Source organism: Scyliorhinus torazame, chromosome 4 (genome assembly GCF_047496885.1).
Source record: "Scyliorhinus torazame isolate Kashiwa2021f chromosome 4, sScyTor2.1, whole genome shotgun sequence".
In the NCBI taxonomy this organism is placed as follows: Eukaryota; Metazoa; Chordata; class Chondrichthyes; order Carcharhiniformes; family Scyliorhinidae; genus Scyliorhinus; species Scyliorhinus torazame.
Window position 1 is genome coordinate 108,200,061 of NC_092710.1, and position 21,787 is coordinate 108,221,847.

The window sequence follows — 21,787 nt, forward strand, 5'->3', positions numbered from 1 at the left end:
CTCAGGCACAGGGCTGTTTGTTTACCTGGCTCTCCGATACAGGGCTGTTTGTTTACCTGGCTCTCCGGTACAGGGCTGTTTGTTTACCTGGCTCTCCGATACAGGGCAGTTTGTTTACCTGGCTCTCCGATACAGGGTCGTTTGTTTACCTGGCTCTCAGACACAGGGCAGTTTGTTTACCTGGCTCTCCGATACAGGGCCGTTTGTTTACCTGGCTCTCCGATACAGGGCTGTTTGTTTACCTGGCTCTCCGATACAGGGCTGTATGTTTACCTGGCCCTCCGATACAGGGCAGTTTGATTACCCGGCTCTCCGATACAGGGCAGTTTGTTTACCTGGCTCTCCGATACAGGGCAGTTTGTTTACCTGGCTCTCAGATACAGGGCTGTTTGTTTACCTGGCTCTCCGATACAGGGCTGTTTGTTTACCTGGCTCTCCGATACAGGGCCGTTTGTTTACCTGGCTCTCAGATACAGGGCTGTTTGTTTACCTGGCTCTCCGATACAGGGCTGTTTGTTTACCTGGCTCTCCGATACAGGGCTGTTTGTTTACCTGGCTCTCCGATACAAGGCAGTTTGTTTACCTGGCTCCCCGATTCAGGGCAGTTTGTTTACCTGGCTCTCCGATACAGGGCCGTTTGTTTACCTGGCTCTCCGATACAGGGCTGTTTGTTTACCTGGCTCACCGATACAAGGCAGTTTGTTTACCTGGCTCTCCGATACAAGGCAGTTTGTTTACCTGGCTCTCCGATTCAGGGCAGTTTGTTTACCTGGCTCTCCGATACAGGGCCGTTTGTTTACCTGGCTCTCCGATACAGGGCAGGTTGTTTACCTGGCTCTCCGATACAGGGCAGTTTGTTTACCTGACTCTCCGATTCAGGGCCGTTTGTTTACCTGGCTCTCAGACACAGGGCTGTTTGTTCAACCCGGCTCTCCGATACAGGGCAGTTTGTTTACCTGGCTCTCCGATACAGGGCTGTTTGTTTACCTGGCTCTCCGATACAGGGCCGTTTGTTTACCTGGCTCTCCGATACAGGGCAGTTTGATTACCTGGCTCTCCGATACAGACCCGTTTGTTTACCTGGCTCTCCGATACAGGGCCGTTTGTTTACCTGGCTCTCCGATACAGGGCCGTTTGTTTACCTGGCTCTCCGATACAGGGCAGTTTGTTTACCTGGCTCTCCGATACAGGGCCGTTTGTTTACCTGGCTCTCCGATACAGGGCCGTTTGTTTACCTGGCTCTCCGATACAGACCCGTTTGTTTACCTGGCTCTCCGATACAGGGCCGTTTGTTTACCTGGCTCTCCGATACAGGGCCGTTTGTTTACCTGGCTCTCCGATACAGGGCAGTTTGTTTACCTGGCTCTCCGATACAGGGCCGTTTGTTTACCTGGCTCTCCGATACAGGGCCGTTTGTTTACCTGGCTCTCCGATACAGGGCCGTTTGTTTACCTGGCTCTCCGATACAGGGCTGTTTGTTTACCTGGCTCTCCGATACAGACCCGTTTGTTTACCTGGCTCTCCGATACAGGGCCGTTTGTTTACCTGGCTCTCCGATACAGGGCCGTTTGTTTACCTGGCTCTCAGACACAAGGCCGTTTGTTTACCTGGCTCTCCGATACAGGGCAGTTTGTTTACCTGGCTCTCAGACACAGGGCCGTTTACCTTTTGTTGTAGTTCACGGATGTTCTGCTGAACGGACGGCAAAGCTTGGCATGCTGCAGATACCTCTGAATCCGATTTGCTCATGTAGTGCTGTCTAAGTTGGTCAGCCTGTATATGACAAGGCAAGAGAAGGAATATTAAAGATCATACATATAATAGAATTGAACAAACCATGCCAGCCCACAGTGCTATTTATCTATGCCAGTGTCTGGTCCCACCTTCAGCAGGTGAATTTTGAAAGTGTGGAGCTCTCAGTGAACCATGTCAATTCCCAAGGCTTAGCAGGGGAGGTGAATGTGACTGACCTTGACATCAAGACAGCAATTCACTCAGTGTGGCATCAAGGAGATCTGGGTAAACTGAAGTCAATGCAAAAATGGGAAGCTAGGGAGTACTCTCCACTGGTTGGAGTCGCACCTAACACAAAGGAGGGTGACTTGCTGTTCGAGGCCAATCTTTTCAGTCCCCGGACAATGCTACAGGACTTCCTCAGGGTAGTGTCCTCGACCCAACCATCTTCAGCTGCTTCAATAATCTTCCTCCTCATCATAAGATCAGAAGTGGGGATGTTCCTGGATGATTGCACAATGTTCAGTTCCGTTTGCGACTCCTCAGACACTGAAGGGACTGTGCCCATCCCCAGACCAGGACAACATTCAGGTACAGGCTGATAAGGGGAAAATAATATTTGTGGAACACACGTGCTGTGCAATCGCCAAGGGGAGAATCTGACCATCTCCCCTTGACATTCAATGGCATTACCATCACTGAATCCCCCACATCCTGTGGTTACCATTAATCAGAAACTGAACCGGACTTGCCATATAAATATGGGGCTAGAAGATAGGTCAGAGGCTGGGAATTCTGAGGCGAGTAACTTACCTGCTGACTCCATCACAAAGTACAAGTCAGGAGTGTGATGGAATACTCTTCACTTGCCTGGGTGAGGGCAGCTCCAACACTCGAGCAGCTTGACAGCATCCAAGGCAATACAGCCCGCTTGACCGACATCCCATCCACAACCTTAAATATTCACTCCCTCCACCAATGCACAGTAGCGTCAGTGTGCACCAGATACACGATGCACCGCAGAAACTCACCAAAGCTCCTTCACCAACACCTTCCAAACCCATAAGCTCTGCTACCCAGAAGAACACGGGCTGCAAATAGCTGGGAACACCCCCACCTGCGAATTCCCCTCCAAGCCACTCACCATCCTGACTTGGGAATATAATCGCCGTTCATGCAAACTCCTGGAACACCACCGTGGGTGTACCTACACCGCGGCGGTTCAAGAAGGAAGCTCAGCACCACCTTCCCAGCGGAATGAGGGATGGCCAATAAAATCTGGTCTAGCCGTGACACCCACACCCCAGCAAATCATTTTCTATAAAGTACAAATCAGTGAGTGGCTGAAACGCTGCACAGCAAAGTAATGGTCAAAGTTGGTAGCTCCGATTTTGGATCCTCATCCACGCGCACTGTGGATTAAAGGGGCAATGCTGGTGGTGTCTGATGCTGTTTCCTGCACTTATGCAGGAGATAGTGGACCAGACCAAGTTGGGAGGGGCTGAACTGGGAAATTTGAAGACCAGTTGAGTACCATATCTGAACTAACATTTCCAATTTGCTATCCATGTTGATCCAAATGTAATTGCTTCCAGATTAGTGCACAGAACCCTCCCAGAAAGCAGAGCAAAGAAATCAACCAGCCCTCCGTGCAGGAGGGGATTGGCAATAATCAACACTGGCCAGTAAACTGAAGTTACTGTTTTTCTTATTTTAAATATGCATTTGTCTTTAGCTAGTTTGAGAGAGAACCAGCAACACTGGATTAATATAATGCTATTTACAATCAGACTAAAGACTTTGAAGAGAAATCCTGCCTTATACATGAGCTCAGCAATTGACCACTCTCTTGGGAGAAACACTCCTGTTCCTACTTTGACACAGTTATCAAAAGAAAACTTGCATGTGACACTACTCCCAATGCTAATGACGAATGTGATATAAAATAGTTACTTTAGAGATATTAGCTACTGTAATGTAGAGAGAGGCCAGTCTCATTCTGGTGAGTTCACAGACAAAGGATTTCAGACCGCATGGCAAAGCAAGGAGGAGGTGTGTCCACCAAAGGAGGAGAAAAGGATGCTGGGTAATAAGGGGGCCAGAGGAAGGGATGAGAAGTGAGCCAATCAGAATGTATGACCAGGTCAGGAGGGGTATAGGATGACCTATGGGAATCGTGTATGTGAAACTTGATACCATTTGAATTTATTTGCAGAAATCCCTTTGTCTCTTTGTTCATTCGCTTTTCCGGGGTGGAGGAGACTAGATGTGTCCTATGCCTCTGTGAAATGAATCAGGCTTGCAAGCCAAATAAAATAACTAATGCTGTACCTGCAAATCCATCTCGACTTTTATTGAGGCCAGACTGACGGGTAAAGAAATTTGTATTTTGTCATTTGGTGCTGGAAACCCGGGATTTCTCACGACTGTTCTGACCAACCATGAAATCAGAATTAGACTGATTATGAACAGGGAGAGTGGGAAGAAGGGGCCCACAACGTATAGCTGGAAAATGACCGCGCATTGCTTTTTCCCCCTCTTCTTATCGTCTGATTAGTCTGGTCTCGACGAAATCAAAGGTCAGTCTGGGGATTAGAAAATTAAACTGATGGGATATCATAATTGATAGTTCACTTTTGGGTTAATTGTGTTGTTGATGAACTGATGTGACTTCAGCAGATGAAGGTTCAGTTAAATAAGTGTTTTTAAATCTGAAGATGGTTCAACTCCATGTGTGAGTTCTGATTCGGCTTGGGTTAGGTTATGGGTTGATGCGACATCTAAAACAGATGATTCAATTCCATGTGTGAGTGTTTTAAATCCATAGTTGATTAAGCTAAAATTGTACCCTTGGACTGTAGTGGCGAAAAACGCAGTTCTGAGGACTAGTTGAGATTATGGGGAATTGCTTGGATAAATTTCAAAACAAAGAACATCCATAGAACTGGATGCTGCATGTTAGTTAAAGCAGAAGTCTCTCAAAGGGTTAACAGCAGCAGCCAAAGTTAAAGACGACAGACAGTGCTTCTCACTCAGGCCTTGAGATAACAGCAGCAGCCTGTAGTGTAATCAGATACCTTTCCTTTGAGTCAGTGAACTCCAGCAAAGTTACGTTTTGAATTAATTAAAGGAAACCAGTGGGTTTCTCCACCTCTTTGATAAAAGTTATTATTTTCGAAAGCAATTGATTGAAATTGCCAGAATCTTAAGTTTTACTTACTTGAAATAATGTTTATCTCATTTTATTTGTGAATTAATAGAAACTTAAAGAAACTCACTGACACCATTTTAAAAAGTGTAAATCTGGAGATGACAGTTGACTTTGCTCCGGTATACATCACCGCAGCTAACTGCTCCCTCATTGATAGCAGCCAACATTTTTGAGAATGTAAGAAAAACTTGTTAAAAGAAAAATTAAGATAAAGAATTAATTAAGTTGTAAATGTTATACAAGTTTGTGTTAAGCAAATCGTAAATTTAGTTCTGAGTTGAGATCAGAGCTAAGCTTGCAAGTTGCAGTAATTCAATTTGTATTTTCAAACATTTTAAGTTTTAAAAGAACAACTGTTAGAACCTTTACAATCAATTTGCCAAGGAGCAAAAATTGCCATTGGTTATAAATAAGCAAATAAAAAAATATATATAATTAAAAAAAAGAAAGAGCCAAAGTATGAAAGCTAAAGAGTTAATTAGATTATGGAGACGATATTGTCAAGAGGAAAGAGATAAGATCATGTTATCAAGTTGGCAGGACAATGCCCTTAAAATGGGAATTCCAATTAGTGAACAGGGTAACCAAAAAACATTACAGGTCTTGAAAAAGGAATGTGCGTTCAAAAAAACGCGCAAGTAATGACAGGAAAGGCTCGGGTCAAACAAAAGATGGGCTACGTAGTTCAATGGCCTTGAATTGACAGAAAATGACCAATTCGACAATTTGAAAATGTCAGCAAAGGATTTTGACTGCACCTGTAGCATTGTCTGTACTAATTCCAGAACCACCAGAGTATAATAATTTATATCCAGTCACTGCTCCCCAGATCCCAATCATGCCAGTCACTCCAGCCCTTTTGGTTGATAGCGTGGGTCCCGATTTACCATCTTCACGATCAGTAGGGGAAGAGGAGCTCTGTTCCACAAGCCCAGTTAGCTCTAGGACCCGATCTCGGACAGCGAGAGAAGGGCTTGATCCTAACCAGAAACAATTAAGCATACCACCTAAATCCCTTCAGACCAAGGGGAAACCACAAATTTCGAGAACAAAGGGAGATGCCAGGGATGATTCTGAAGAGAAAGAACTCCCTCTAGTGACAGGGAGGGACGTCGAAGTCTTGGAAGAACCAGAGGAAATATCTAGAGTGCCCCCTGGTGAGACCCGGAGACAGTTGCCGATTAGGAAGATACCAAACCTTGACGCAGTGACTGCCGGGGCCCAGCCCACGATAGACGTTTATTTCCTATGGACACCCAGTGAGATGATGGCTATTATGGCTACAATCCCAGATAGAAAAAAAATCTCCTGCTGCTTTCGTGGATTCCCTGAGAACTACCATCTCAATTTATCAAGCTGATGCTAGGGACCTCTGGGCCCTAGTCCAGCAGGTTTTAACCCCAGCAGAGTACCGCAATCATCTTAATCACTTGAATTATGCTAGCCACGCCGCACTTCAGCAAGCCCATGCGTTAGACGACGATAGAGGGACACAAATCCTGACTGCGTTGAATAGCACATTTCAAAAGCCCATAAATATTTCTGCTATCTTAGACCTAAAATGTAAGAAGATTGAAGAGCCAGAGGAATTTTTGGAACGTTTTAATGAAATCTACCGTGGGCAGTCAGGCGACTTGCCATATCAAAATGGTCAGAATTCCCCTCAATATTGTGCTATGTTAATGCATTGCCTACCACCTTCCGTGGCTACTGCTGTGAAATGTAATAACATGAATTGGACAGAGAACGACCCTTACCAGATGGCAAGGGCAGCCAGATTTTATTGGAAGGAGGGCGTAGGCCAGGAAGGCGGCTCAGTTACAAAGATTAAGACTGAGTATGTAATGAAAAAGTATGATCTGCGACCCCAACAAGCGGCAGAAATGGTAGCTTACCAGCTGGAGCCCCAATATTGTGACTTTGGGTGGGTGGATCAGCGAGGGGGAGGATATCAAACCCACCCAAAGGGATCCTCAGCTCATTTTTATGGCCCACCGTATGCACCAACAGCTTTACAACCGCCGCCCCCTCTGAAGGGCCATTGGTCTACTGGGAGAAGAGGACGGGGCAGATATAGAGGGAGCAATGCATGTTTTAATTGCGGCCATGCAGATCACTGGCAACAGGAATGCCCCTTTAAATGACAGGCAGCAGAAGGAGGGGGTACCCACCAAGGGGAGGACAGACGAGATACACTGACTTCTCCCAGGCAAACCCTTTCCCAACACAGGATTGACTAGCTAATTTAGTCATAAGGACTCTCCAATCAGACAGGGAACCTATTATCTCTCTGCAGATAGGAGATGAACATCACCCATTTGTAATCGACACTGGAGCAGCCATGTCTTCTCTGCAATCAGAACTTCGCCTACCACTATCTGACCACACCCAGCATTTGTCGGGGTTCCAAGGACAGGTGTGTGAGTATCCTATTTCTGAACCTGTGACCACTTACAAGAATAAGTCTGCAGATCATCAGTTTGTAGTGACTACTGGATTGGACTGTAACTTGTTGGCCCGAAATTTACTGTGTATCTTCCAGCTACAGCTAGAGTGCGGAGACGAGGGGGTAACGGTTAAATCATGGAAGATGAGACAACAGTGCTATATTTCTATCACCCCCCCAGTGGTGGACGTTAGACATTGAACATTCACTGCATCACGTTACCCTGGCCTATGACAGAACCGGACAAAACAGGGAGTTGGAGGACAAATACCGGCCATTAATTGGGACCGAATGGCCAGTCAAAGTTACAGCCACAGTCACGGGAAAAGAAGGTACCGCCGATTTTGTTACAGTACCACCACATTTATGGCCACAGTCAGCTTCGGTAAGCCCTCATATTACACGTCAGGTCCACGACCAGTACCATGCCAGGGATTTGGGGCCTATGGTAAGGAGGGCAGTGGATCATTCAGATCCAACAGAGTACGCACTTCAAGTCACGCCAGACGGCACTGCCATAAAATATTTTGAGGTCCCTGAAACGATTAACACTCGACTGCAGCCCCGTCTATGGACAAATTAATTCAAGAGCTGTTGAAACAGGGTATTTTGGTCCCTTGCCAATCAGAATGTAACACCCCCATACTTGCTGTGCCTAAACCAGCCAAGCCAGACCAGTACTGATTAGTACAGGATTTACGTTCAATCAATGCCATCGCACAGCCGTTACATGCTTTCACTCTCCAACAGGATATTACAGTGTATAGCTCCCACTCGGTCATCGCACTACTGAGGCAACTGCAGACTCAGCATCTTACCGCAGCTCGTCAGAATAGGTATGAGATATACCTTTTGAACAATCCACTTCTGACATTTAAACACTGTACCACTATCAATCCAGCCTGTTTTCTTAGTGGTCCCCCTGTCCATGAAGACGCACCTGGCCACGACTGTTTAGCCTTGATTCAGGAAACTACCACAATAAGGGATGATTTGAGTGATATTTCGTCAGAACAACCTGACATGATTATGTGTGGTCAAATATCCCACCGGGGTTTAGTTAATGACTTTCTGCAGGCCCTCCTTATGCCCGCGCAGATTTCCGTCATTAAATGCGCTGCCCACACAAATGGTAAGACCCCAGTTGACGTTGGTAATGAACAAGCAGATTGTGCAGCGCGGACAGCCGCGCAAATTCAGCAAGTGATGGTGCCTAAAATGTTAAGTCAGACTAAACGTTCTGCAATAAATAGGTCTGCCTCTGACAAGCCAATGCCAACCATCCAAGACGTCATAAGGTTACAGGAGGACGCTCCTGAGAGTGATAAACAAATGTGGAAACGGTTAGGTTGTACATATGATTCTGTTTCCTCTTTATGGACCACGCCTGCACATCAGACTTGTATGTCTGATGTACTGGCTTTATGGGTCACTGAATGTGTACACTTTGCAACTCATTGTGGGGCTCGAGGGACTAGTGATTTGTTGCTAGACACTTGGTGGCACCCTGAAATGCAGGGGTTGGCCCAGAGTATCAGTAATCGGTGTTTGATTTGTCAGCAATATAACACCGGCAAAGGTATCCCTTGTGGGATGGGGCAAACCCCGTTGCCCAGTGGTCCCTTTGAGACGCTACAAATGGATTACATTGAGTTGGAAAGGTGTCAATGTTATAAATATGTTTTGGTCATTGTGGATGTGTTCAGCAGATGGGTTGAGGCGTATCCGACTACCGATAATAAAGCTGCTACTGTGGTTAAAGTTCTGATGCGGGAAATCATTCCCCGGTACGGTATACCAGCTCAGTTGAGTTCTGGTAACGGGCCTCATTTTCTTGGACAGAATAACCTGCCTCCCTTCCCCAGTTCTATTTTACAGGTGTGGAATATGATGGGGTGGCTACGCACCGCTTGTGTGATCTACGGCCTCACCTCGCTTGGAGTGACATCGGGGACGGACATGGAAAAGGGACATATTATCTACATTTGTAACCCCAACCAAACTACAAGGACATTTCGTTTATGCAGAGGTGATGTTCTTCGCTGCCCCCATATACGAGGACATGGTATCGACTCATGGAAGGTCATCAGGATAACGGAAAATGCAGGAGTCATGAAGCAATTGCACCGGTCCCGGCGATGGGAAGGGAACATTATATGGACATTGCCTTGTTTTTGGAGTACATGTAAATTTGATTTTGGATGTGTTAAGATTGGTGCGATAAAGGTAACATCAGACCGTCAGGAGAGCGTAGGAAGAGGCTGTGAGAGAGAGAGGGGGACTAGAGAGAGGATGGGGCGTGTGAGAAGGGAAGTACAACTAGAACGTAGGTTATCAGGAGATACACTTAATTTAGTTAAAGGCCAAACTGAGGAAAACCCGGGTAGTATGAATCTCTTCTACCAGATTTACCACCGCTTGTATGGCCAGGGACGGGTTGTCTGCTACCCGAACCCTGCAGCGGTGTCTAGGTTATTTTCTGTTTCACCGCTTTGGGGCACTCCCCAAACGGTGGTTCATTGTCAGCGTTCCGAGCCACCGCCCGAGCAAGTCACTCTTCCTTACGATCCGGGTTCAGCACCACCGGCTATTTGCCTTCCCCTTCCTCGGGATAATCCCCACTCACAGTATGATAGGCTGCAACGGTGGAGGGCGTACATACCTAGCCACTTCACACCCTATAGGGACTCCCGGTCGTACGAGAATTGTTTCAGAAGTGAAGGATACGGCTGTTTGCTGGTAGAGGTGGAAACGAATATAACATGTCGGTTCCCCACCTGTACGACAGGAGGTGCCATATCACCCAGGCGTCTGGCCAATGCGTTTGTTATAACACCACCAGCGTTCCATTGAACGCCGGCCTCCAGCTCCTTTGTGGCTGGGCGAATGTCTCTCAAATCACTGTTGGGACTAGGGCTTTCCGCATTGCTAGGCGGCCCGAATGGGCATTTCGAAGCTGGATAAACTGGGCTACTGGGGGATCCTTACGCAACCGATATACTGATTGTGATGCTCACCTGTACACGGAACAAGGATGCTACTTTTAAAAAAGATTTGGTACAGCAACTAATGTTTTGTCACCCCCATTTCCCCGCCAAATTGCTATTGGGACTCTAGTCCCTACCACAGTCCCCTGCCCCTCGGCGTGGATGCTGCATAATCAGTTAGCACGCCGGGCAGTCTCAGCTGAATTCTGCGAGAACTGGAAAAAACCTCAGGTTCTCGCATCCAACAGGGGCCACTCAGCCGGGTGGGGAATTCTGAGCGTCTTGTAGCTGCGGTTGTTTGCAATGCAGAACCGGTATGCTCTTGACTATCTTCTGGCCCGTGAGGGTGGGGCATGCGCCATAGTACAGGGCAAGTGTATCATGGGAGTTCAAGACTTAACCGCTAACATCACTAAATTTATGGATCGCATACGGGATCACCTGGACGGAATGCAGGATCTTGGCTCTTGGGGTAACTGGGGATTTGGAGGTTGGAAGGACTGGTTGATAAATATGGCCATGTATTTAGCAGTGGCTATTGGCTGCATCTTTGTGGGCCCAGCCATCCTTAAATGTGTGATGGGTAGAATGAGGGGTGCACTGTAACAGATCAACGCCCCTAAAATCTTGGCTGTCAAAATCCATGAGGGTGCACCAGATGAAGGGGGGCTACGCCAGGAATTGGAAATGCAGCGACGGATCTTTTTAGATGAGGGACCGTAGCTATGAAATGGATAGTTCGGTTATCATGGAATGATAAAAGGAGGGAATGACGAATGTGATATAAAATAGTTACTTTAGAGATATTAGTTACTGTAATGTAGAGAGAGGCCAGTCTCATTCTGGTGAGTTCACAGACAAAGGATTTCAGACCGCATGGCAAAGCAAGGAGGAGGTGTGTCCACCAAAGGAGGAGAAAAGGATGCTGGGTAATAAGGGGGCCAGAGGAAGGGATGAGAAGTGAGCCAATCAGAATGTATGACCAGGTCAGGAGGGGTATAGGATGACCTATGGGAATCGTGTATGTGAAACTTGATACCATTTGAATTTATTTGCAGAAATCCCTTTGTTCATTCGCTTTTCCGGGGTGGAGGAGACTAGATGTGTCCTATACCTCTGTGAAATGAATCAGGCTTGCAAGCCAAATAAAATAACTAATGCTGTACCTGCAAATCCATCTCGACTTTTATTGAGGCCAGACTGACGGGTAAAGAAATTTGTATTTTGTCACCAACACTTAAATGTGTAGATTACCAGGCACAGAATAGTCTAGCATACTGCGAGCAACCAGCAATGTCCCAGTCTCCCCCGTGTACTCTGCAATGTCCCAGTCTCCGCTGCGTATCCAGCAATGTCCCAGTCTCCGCTGTGTGTTCTGCAATGTCCCAGTCTCCGCTGCGTACCCTGCAATGTCCCAGTCTCCGCTGTGTACTCTGCAATGTCCCAGTCTCCGCTGCGTACCCTGCAATGTCCCAGTCTCCGCTGCGTACCCTGCAATGTCCCAGTCTCCGCTGGGTACCCTGCAATGTCCCAGTCTCCGCTGGGTACCCTGCAATGTCCCAGTCTCCGCTGGGTACCCTGCAATGTCCCAGTCTCCGCTGCGTACCCTGCAATGTCCCAGTCTCCGCTGCGTACCCTGCAATGTCCCCGTCTCCGCAGTGTATTCTACAATGTCCCAGTCTCCGCTGCGTACCCTGCAATGTCCCAGTCTCCGCTGCGTACCCTGCAATGTCCCAGTCTCCGCTGCGTACCCTGCAATGTCCCAGTCTCCGCTGCGTACCCTGCAATGTCCCAGTCTCCGCTGCGTACCCTGCAATGTCCCAGTCTCTGATGCATACCCTGCAATGTCCCAGTCTCCGCTGGGTACCCTGCAATGTCCCAGTCTCCGCTGGGTACCCTGCAATGTCCCAGTCTCCGCTGCGTACCCTGCAATGTCCCAGTCTCTGCTGCGTACCCTGCAATGTCCCCATCTCCGCAGTGTATTCTACAATGTCCCAGTCTCCGCTGCGTACCCTGCAATGTCCCAGTCTCCGCTGCGTACCCTGCAATGTCCCAGTCTCCGCTGCGTACCCTACAATGTCCCAGTCTCTGATGCATACCCTACAATGTCAGTGTCTTTGCAGTGTATTCTGCAATGTCCCAGTCTCTGCTGTGTACCCTGCAATGACCCAGTCTCCGCTGCGTACCCTGCAATGTCCCAGTTTCCACTGCGTACCCTGCAATGTTTCAGTCTCCGCTGCGTACCCTGCAATGTTCCAGTCTTCGCTGTGTACCCTGCAATGTCCCAGTCTCCGCTGTGTACCCTGCAATGTCCCAGTCTCCGCTGTGTACCCTGCAATGTCCCAGTCTCCGCTGTGTACCCTGCAATGTCCCAGTCTCCGCTGCGTACCCTGCAATGTCTAGGTCTCTGCTGCGTACCCTGCAATGTCCCCGTCTCCGCAGTGTATTCTACAACGTCCCAGTCCCTGCTGCGCACCCTACAATGTCCCAGTCTCCGCTGCGTACCCTACAATGTCCCAGTCTCCGCTGCGCACCCTGCAATGTCCCAGTCTCTGATGCATACCCTGCAATATCAGTGTCTTTGCAGTGTACCCTGCAATGTCCCAGTCTCCGCTGTGTACCCTGCAATGTCCCAGTCCCCGCTGCGTACCCTGCAATGTCCCAGTCTCCGCTGCGAACCCAGCAATGTCCCAGTCTCCGCTGCGTTCCCTGCAAAGACCCAGTCTCTGCTGCGTTCCCTGCAAAGACCCAGTCTCCGCTGTGTGTTCTGCAATGTCCCAGTCTCTTCTGTGCGTTCTGCAATGTCCCAGTCTCCGCTGTGTGTCCTGCAATGTCCCAGTCTCCGCTGCGTGTTCTGCAATGTCCCAGTCTCCGCTGGGTACCCTGCAATGTCCCAGTCTCCGCTGGGTACCCTACAATGACCCAGTCTCCGCTGGGTACCCTGCAATGTCCCAGTCTCCGCTGGGTACCCTGCAATGTCCCAGTCTCCGCTGGGTACCCTGCAATGTCCCAGTCTCCGCTGTGTGTCCTGCAATGTCCCAGTCTCCGCTGGGTACCCTGCAATGTCCCAGTCTCCGCTGGGTACCCTGCAATGTCCCAGTCTCCGCTGGGTACCCTACAATGACCCAGTCTCCGCTGGGTACCCTGCAATGTCCCAGTCTCCGCTGGGTACCCTGCAATGTCCCAGTCTCCGCTGGGTACCCTGCAATGTCCCAGTCTCCGCTGTGTGTTCTGCAATGTCCCAGTCTCCGCTGTGTGTTCTGCAATGTCCCAGTCTCCGCTGTGCGTTCTGCAATGTCCCAGTCTCCGCTGGATACCCTGCAATGTCCCAGTCTCCGCTGTGTGTTCTGCAATGTCCCAGTCTCCGCTGTGTGTTCTGCAATGTCCCAGTCTCCGCTGTGTGTTCTGCAATGTCCCAGTCTCCGCTGTGTGTTCTGCAATGTCCCAGTCTCCGCTGTGTGTTCTGCAATGTCCCAGTCTCCGCTGTGTGTTCTGCAATGTCCCAGTCTCCGCTGTGCGTTCTGCAATGTCCCAGTCTCCGCTGTGCGTTCTGCAATGTCCCAGTCTCCGATGCGTACCCCGCAATGACCCAGTCTTCGCTGCATACCCTGCAATGACCCAGTCTCTGCTGAATAACAAGACGTCTTTGGGCTGCACTCAGATGGCAGGTGGGCCGCATGTCGCCCACCATCGTTTAATAGTGAAGACAGAAGCAAAATATTTGTGTATTTCACCTGCAATTGCCTCATCGTCTATTAACTTCCCATCTGCACTCTCTAGAGGATCAACACGGTAGCACAAGTGGGGACAGCACGGTAGCACAAGTGGCTAGCACTGTGGCTTCACAGCGCCTGGGTCCCAGGTTCGATTCCCCGCTGGGTCACTGTCTGTGCGGAGTCTGCACGTTTTCCCGTGTCTGCGTGGGGGTTTCCTCCGGGTGCTCCGGTTTCCTCCCACAGTCCAAAGACGTGCAGGTTAGGTAGATTGGCCATGTTAAATTGCCCTTAGTGACCTAAAAGGTTCGGAGGGGTTACTGGGTTGCGGGGATAGGTTGGAAGTGAGAGCTTAAGTGGACTCGATGGGCCGAATGGCCTCCTTCCGCACTGTATGTTCTATGATCTAACACTCGCTTTACTCTCTTCCTTTTTAAATACCTGTGCCAAAAGCAATGAAATGTAAACAAAAGGTAATACAATAAAATTGTCAGTCTAAGAATTACAGTGCTAAGGAATAGTGCTAGAATGTTCAGGACCATTACACCTCTGGAGTTAACTACTAAATGACAAGTCTTACGGGGGAAGTAGTAAATGAAAATTACTTTGCATGGTTAGTTAGAAGCACTGGCCCCCAAGTGAAAGTGGGTACCTACTTCTTCACGAAGCTTGTGATCTCGAAGAGTTGGCAGGATCCCTGGGTGCTTTGCCTCCAAGAGCTCAATAAGGTTGTGGGTAGCATGGAGTCGCTGGAAAGAACAACATTTCAGGTGATAGAGGGGCTGTTAAAAACCCGCAACTACACAGATCAATATGGAACTTGTATCATTCCGCACTGCAAGTTGAAATCCAGAATGACCCACTCACCTGTAAAGAGTCGGTTTGAAGTTTGCCTTTATGCTCCTCGGATGAACGCAGAACATCTCTATAATATTCAACTGCCGTGACGAACTCGCCTGAAACATAAATTACACCGCAACTTCAAGTCCCACTCCAGGACACCGTACTAAGATGGTGTTACACTGTCGGAGATGCCAATTGTTTTGAAACCAATATTTATCCCTCAATCAATATCTTGAAAAATGATTTGGTCATTATCAAAATGGTGTGTTAGGGAGCTTGCTGTGAGAACTGGCTGCCACATTACATTTCCTTATTACAATGGTGACTAAGCTTCTAGAGTACTTCATTGGCTGCAAAGGGCTTTGACACAACCCAGACATCATGAAAGGTGCTATATAAAGGCAAGTTGTTTCTTTGAATCAAATTAGCAAGTATATTTGTGGTCCAAAAGTCCATGAGCTGGATTCTCCGCCGGCAGGATGCTCCATTTTGTAGGCAGCCCGGGGGTTTCCAGACGGCGTGGGGCTGCCCTACAATGGGAAACCCCATTGACCGGCCGGCGTAACGGAGCATCCCGCCGGCAGGGTGAACCTGAAATGTGGCGCGACAGGGCAGAGAATCCAGCCCCTTATGTCTACATAAAGGCCCCGGGGCCGGACGGGTTCCCGGTGGAGTTCTATAGAAAGTATGCGGACCTGTTGGCCCCGCTACTAGTGAGGACCTTTAACAAGGCAAGAGAGGAGGGGTCCCTGCCCCCGACAATGTCGGAGGCGACAATTTCCTTGATTCTGAAGCGAGACAAGGACCCACTGCAATGTGGATCGTACAGGCCGATTTCGCTCCTTAATGTGGACGCTAAGCTGTTGGCTGGCAAAAGTGCTGGCCACGAGGATTGAGGACTGTGTCCCGGGGGTGATACATGAGGACCAGACGGGATTTGTAAAGGGCAGGCAATTAAATACGAATGTGCGGCGGCTCTTAAACGTGATAATGATGCCATCGGAGGAGGGAGAGGCGGAGATAGTGGCAGCCATGGACATGGAAAAGGCCTTTGACCAAGTAGAGTGGGAGTACCTCTGGGAGGTGTTGCGTAGGTTTGGGTTCGGGGGAGGGTTTATTAGCTGGGTTAAGCTCCTTTACAGCGCCCCGGTGGCAAGTGTGGTGACGAACTGGCGGAGGTCGGAGTACTTTCGGCTGTACCGAGGAACGAGGCAGGGGTGCCCTCTGTCCCTCCTGTTGTTTGCATTGGCGATCGAACCCTTGGCCATATCACTGAGGGAGTCTAATAAATGGAGGGGGGTGGTCCGCGGGGGAGAAGAGCATCGGGTGTCGCTATATTTGGACGACCTACTGCTGTACGTGGCGGACCCAATGGAGGGAATGGTGGAGGTCATGCAGACTTTGAGGGAATTTGGGGAGTTCTCAGGCTATAAGCTCAATGTAGGGAAGAGCGAGCTTTTTGTACTACAGGCAGGGGACCAAGAAAGAGTCTTGGTCAGTCGATTTCGGCGGGAGAACAGCTGGTGAGTCAGTTTCAGCGGGAGCATCGCGGAAGTGGCTGCTGGGAGGTAAGTCAACCTTTAAAAGCACTTGTCTTTGCAGGGGCAGGCCAGTCGATTTCGGCGTGAGAACAGCTGGTGAGTCAGTTTCAGCGGGAGCATTGCGGAAGTGGTTGCTGGGAGGTAAGTCTGTCCTTTAAAAGCACTTGTCTTTGCAGGGGCAGGCCAGTCGATTTCGGCGGGAGAATCAGCTGGTGAGTCAGTTTCAGCGGGAGCATTGTGGAAGTGGCTGCTGGGAGATAAGTCAACCTTTAAAAGCACTTGTCTTTGCAGGGGCAGGCCAGTCGATTTCGGCGGGAGTGGAGCTGGCTGGTTAGTCAATTTCAGCAGGAGCTGAGAATTTTTCTTTTTTTTTTTAATTATTTTTTTAGGCGGGAACAGGAAGTCGACCCGCGGACGTCTGGGAAGACCCTCACCAATAAATTCTGGTGGAGAGGAAACCCGAGACACTACACGTGTAGTGGCTCCCACCCGCCCTCCTCCTCTAACCTAATAATAAAACCCATTGGTCTGAGGTAAGTACCATATTTTATTATATTATTATTATTTTTTATAAAAATGTAATTTAGTTGTTAGCCAGATCTTGGTAGAAAGTAAGAGGAATGGCAGGGAAGGGAGTGCAATGTTCCTCCTGCAGGATGTTTGAGGTGAGGGATGCAGTTAGTGTCCCTGCTGATTTTACCTGCAGGAAGTGCTGCCATCTCCAGCTCCTCCAAGACCGAGTTAGGGAACTGGAGCTGGAGTTGGAAGAACTTCGGATCATTCGGGAGGCAGAAGGTGTCATAGATAGCAGCTTCAGGGAATTAGTTACACCAAAGATTGGAGATAGGTGGGTAACTGTAAGAGGGACTGGGAAAAAGCAGTCAGTGCAGGGATCCCCTGCGGTCGTTCCCCTGAGAAACAAGTATACCGCTTTGGATACTTGGGGGGGGGGGGGGGGACTTACCAGGGGTAAGCCATGGGGTACGGGCCTCTGGCATGGAGTCTGTCCCTGTTGCTCAGAAGGGAAGGGGGGAGAGGAGCAGAGCATTAGTAATTGGGGACTCTATAGTCAGGGGCACAGATAGGAGATTTTGTGGGAGCGTGAGAGACTCACGTTTGGTATGTTGCCTCCCAGGTGCAAGGGTACGTGATGTCTCGGATCGTGTTTTCCGGGTTCTTAAGGGGGAGGGGGAGCAGCCCCAAGTCGTGGTCCACATTGGCACTAACGACATAGGTAGGAAAGGGGACAAGTTTGTCAGGCAGGCTTTCAGGGAGCTAGGATGGAAGCTCAGAACTAGAACAAACAGAGTTGTTATCTCTGGGTTGTTGCCCGTGCCACGTGATAGTGAGATGAGGAATAGGGAGAGAGAGCATTTAAACACGTGGCTACAGGGATGGTGCAGGCGGGAGGGATTCAGATTTCTGGATAACTGGGGCTCTTTCTGGGGAAGGTGGGACCTCTACAGACAGGATGGTCTACATCTGAACCTGAGGGGCACAAATATCCTGGGGGGGAGATTTGTTAGTGCTCTTTGGGGGGTTTAAACTAATGCAGCAGGGGCATGGGAACCTGGATTGTAGTTTTAGGGTACGGGAGAATGAGAGTATAGAGGTCAGGAGCACAGATTTGACGTCGCAGGAGGGGGCCAGTGTTCAGGTAGGTGGTTTGAAGTGTGACTACTTCAATGCCAGGAGTATACGAAACAAGGTAGGGGAACTGGCAGCATGGGTTGGTACCTGGGACTTCGATGTTGTGGCCATTTCGGAGACATGGATAGAGCAGGGACAGGAATGGATGTTGCAGGTTCCGGGGTTTAGGTGTTTTAGTAAGCTCAGAGAAGGAGGCAAAAGAGGGGGAGGTGTGGCGCTGCTAGTCAAGAGCAGTATTACGGTGGCGGAGAGGATGCTAGATGGGGACTCTTCTTCCGAGGTAGTATGGGCTGAAGTTAGAAACAGGAAAGGAGAGGTCACCCTGTTGGGAGTTTTTTATAGGCCTCCTAATAGTTCTAGGGATGTAGAGGAAAGGATGGCGAAGATGATTCTGGATAAGAGCGAAAGTAACAGGTTAGTTATTATGGGAGACTTTAACTTTCCAAATATTGACTGGAAAAGATATAGTTCGAGTACAATAGATGGGTCGTTTTTTTGCACAGTGTGTGCAGGAGGGTTTCCTGAAACAATATGTTGACAGGCCAACAAGAGGCGAGGCCACGTTGGATTTGGTTTTGGGTAATGAACCAGGCCAGGTGTTGGATTTGGAGGTAGGAGAGCACTTTGGGGACAGTGACCACAATTCGGTGACGTTTACGTTAATGATGGAAAGGGATAAGTATACACCGCAGGACAAGAGTTATAGCTGGGGGAAGGGCAATTATGATGCCATTAGACGTGACTTGGGGGGGATAAGGTGGAGAAGTAGGCTACAAGTGTTGGGCACACTGGATAAGTGGGGCTTGTTCAAGGATCAGCTACTGCGTGTTCTTGATAAGTATGTACCGGTCAGACAGGGAGGAAGGCGTCGAGCGAGGGAACCGTGGTTTACCAAGGAAGTGGAATCTCTTGTTAAGAGGAAGAAGGAGGCCTATGTGAAGATGAAGTGTGAAGTTTCGGTTGGGGCGATGGATAGTTACAAGGTAGCGAGGAGGGATCTAAAGAGAGAGCTAAGACGAGCAAGGAGGGGACATGAGAAGTATTTGGCAGGAAGGATCAAGGAAAACCCAATAGCTTTCTATAAGTATGTCAGGAATAAGCGAATGACTAGGGAAAGAGTAGGACCAGTCAAGGACAGGGATGGGAAATTGTGTGTGGAGTCTGAAGAGATAGGCGAGATACTAAATGAATATTTTTCGTCAGTATTCACTCAGGAAAAAGATAATGTTGTGGAGGAGAATGCTGAGCCCCAGGCTAATAGAATAGATGGCATTGAGGTACGTAGGGAAGAGGTGTTGGCAATTCTGGACAGGCTGAAAATAGATAAGTCCCCGGGACCTGATGGGATTTATCCTAGGATTCTCTGGGAGGCCAGGGAAGAGATTGCTGGACCTTTGGCTTTGATTTTTATGTCATCATTGGCTACAGGAATAGTGCCAGAGGACTGGAGGACAGCAAATGTGGTCCCTTTGTTCAAAAAGGGGAGCAGAGACAACCCCGGCAACTATAGACCGGTGAGCCTCACGTCTGTAGTGGGTAAAGTCTTGGAGGGGATTATAAGAGACAAGATTTATAATCATCTAGATAGGAATAATATGATCAGGGATAGTCAGCATGGCTTTGTGAAGGGTAGGTCATGCCTCACAAACCTTATTGAGTTCTTTGAGAAGGTGACTGAACAGGTAGACGAGGATAGAGCAGTTGATGTGGTGTATATGGATTTCAGCAAAGCGTTTGATAAGGTTCCCCACGGTAGGCTAGTGCAAAAAATACGGAGGCTGGGGATTGAGGGTGATTTAGAGATGTGGATCAGAAATTGGCTAGCTGAAAGAAGACAGAGGGTGGTGGTTGATGGGAAATGTTCAGAATGGAGTACAGTCACAAGTGGAGTACCACAAGGATCTGTTCTGGGGCCGTTGCTGTTTGTCATTTTTATTAATGACCTAGAGGAAGGCGCAGAAGGGTGGGTGAGTAAATTTGCAGACGATACTAAAGTCGGTGGTGTTGTCGATAGTGTGGAAGGATGTAGCAGGTTACAGAGGGATATAGATAAGCTGCAGAGCTGGGCTGAGAGGTGGCAAATGGAGTTTAATGTAGAGAAGTGTGAGGTGATTCACTTTGGAAGGAATAACAGGAATGCGGAATATTTGGCTAATGATAAAGTTCTTGAAAGTGTGGATGAGCAGAGGGATCTAGGTGTCCATGTACATAGATCCCTGAAAGTTGCCACCCAGGTTGATAGGGTTGTCAAGAAGGCCTATGGAGTGTTGGCCTTTATTGGTAGAGGGATTGAGTTCCGGAGTCGGGAGGTCATGTTGCAGCTGTACAGAACTCTGGTACGGCCGCATTTGGAGTATTGCGTACAGTTCTGGTCACCGCATTATAGGAAGGACGTGGAGGCTTTGGAGCGGGTGCAGAGGAGATTTACCAGGATGTTGCCTGGTATGGAGGGAAAATCTTATGAGGAAAGGCTGATGGACTTGAGGTTGTTTTCGTTGGAGAGAAGAAGGTTAAGAGGAGACTTAATAGAGGCATACAAAATGATCAGGGGGTTGGATAGGGTGAACAGTGAGAGCCTTCTCCCGCGGATGGATATGGCTGGCACGAGGGGACATAACTTTAAACTGAGGGGTAATAGATATAGGACAGAGGTCAGAGGTAGGTTCTTTACGCAAAGAGTAGTGAGGCCGTGGAATGCCCTACCTGCTACAGTAGTGAACTCGCCAACATTGAGGGCATTTAAAAGTTTATTGGATAAACATATGGATGATAATGGCATAGTGTAGGTTAGATGGCTTTTGTTTCGGTGCAACATCGAGGGCTGAAGGGCCTGTACTGCGCTGTATTGTTCTATGTTCTATGTTCTAAAGAGGGATAGGGGACCTACCGCTGAGGAGGGCGGAGGGGTTTTTTCGGTATCTAGGGATCCAGATAGCCAGGAGCTGGGGGGCCCTACTCAAATTGAATCTGACGAGGTTGGTGGACCAAATGGAGGTGGACTTCAAAAGATGGGACATGTTGCCGCTCTCGTTGGCGGGTAGAGTGCAGTCGGTCAAAATGGTGGTCCTTCCGAGGTTTTTGTTTGTGTTCTAGTGCCTCCCCATCGTGATTACCAAGGGCTTTTTCAAGAGAGTAGGTAGGAGTATTATGGGGTTTGTGTGGGCGAACAAGACCCCGAGGGTAAGGAGAGGGTTCCTGGAACGCAGTAGGGACAGAGGAGGGCTGGCGCTGCCAAACCTAGGGAGCTACTACTGGGCAGCAAACGTGGCGATGATCCGTAAGTGGGTTATGGAGGGAGAGGGGGCGGCATGGAAGAGGATGGAGATGGCGTCCTGCAAAGGAACGAGCTTGGGGGAGCTGGTGACGGCACCGCAGCCGCTCTCGCCATCAAAGTACACCACGAGCCCGGTGGTGGCGGCAACGTTAAGGATCTGGGGCCAGTGGAGGCGGCATAGGGGTGCAGTGGGAGCCTCGGTGTGGTCCCTTTTCAGGGGTAACCACCGGTTTGTCCCGGGGAAGATGGACGGGGGGTTCCAGGGCTGGCACCGGGCGGGGATTAGAAGAATGGGGAACCTGTTCATCGACGGGACATTTGCGAGCCTAGGGGCACTGGAGGAGAAGTTTGAGCTACCCCCGGGAAATGCATTCAGATATATGCAGGT

At 49.0% G+C, this 21,787-nt stretch overlaps 1 protein-coding gene across 2 annotated transcripts in view; it reads right to left on the reverse strand.

Annotated features, from left to right (window-relative positions):
* The window catches only part of shprh (SNF2 histone linker PHD RING helicase), a 169,310-nt gene that overhangs the window by 72,967 nt on the left and 74,556 nt on the right, over window positions 1–21,787 (reverse strand). For both annotated transcript variants that reach the window (XM_072498445.1, XM_072498444.1), the window contains exons 15-17: window positions 14,959–15,047; window positions 14,748–14,840; window positions 1,666–1,773 (exon numbers count right to left, since the gene is read on the reverse strand). In XM_072498445.1, coding sequence (XP_072354546.1) covers window positions 1,666–1,773; window positions 14,748–14,840; window positions 14,959–15,047 — 290 coding nt within the window. The remainder of the gene's footprint in view (window positions 1–1,665; window positions 1,774–14,747; window positions 14,841–14,958; window positions 15,048–21,787) is intronic.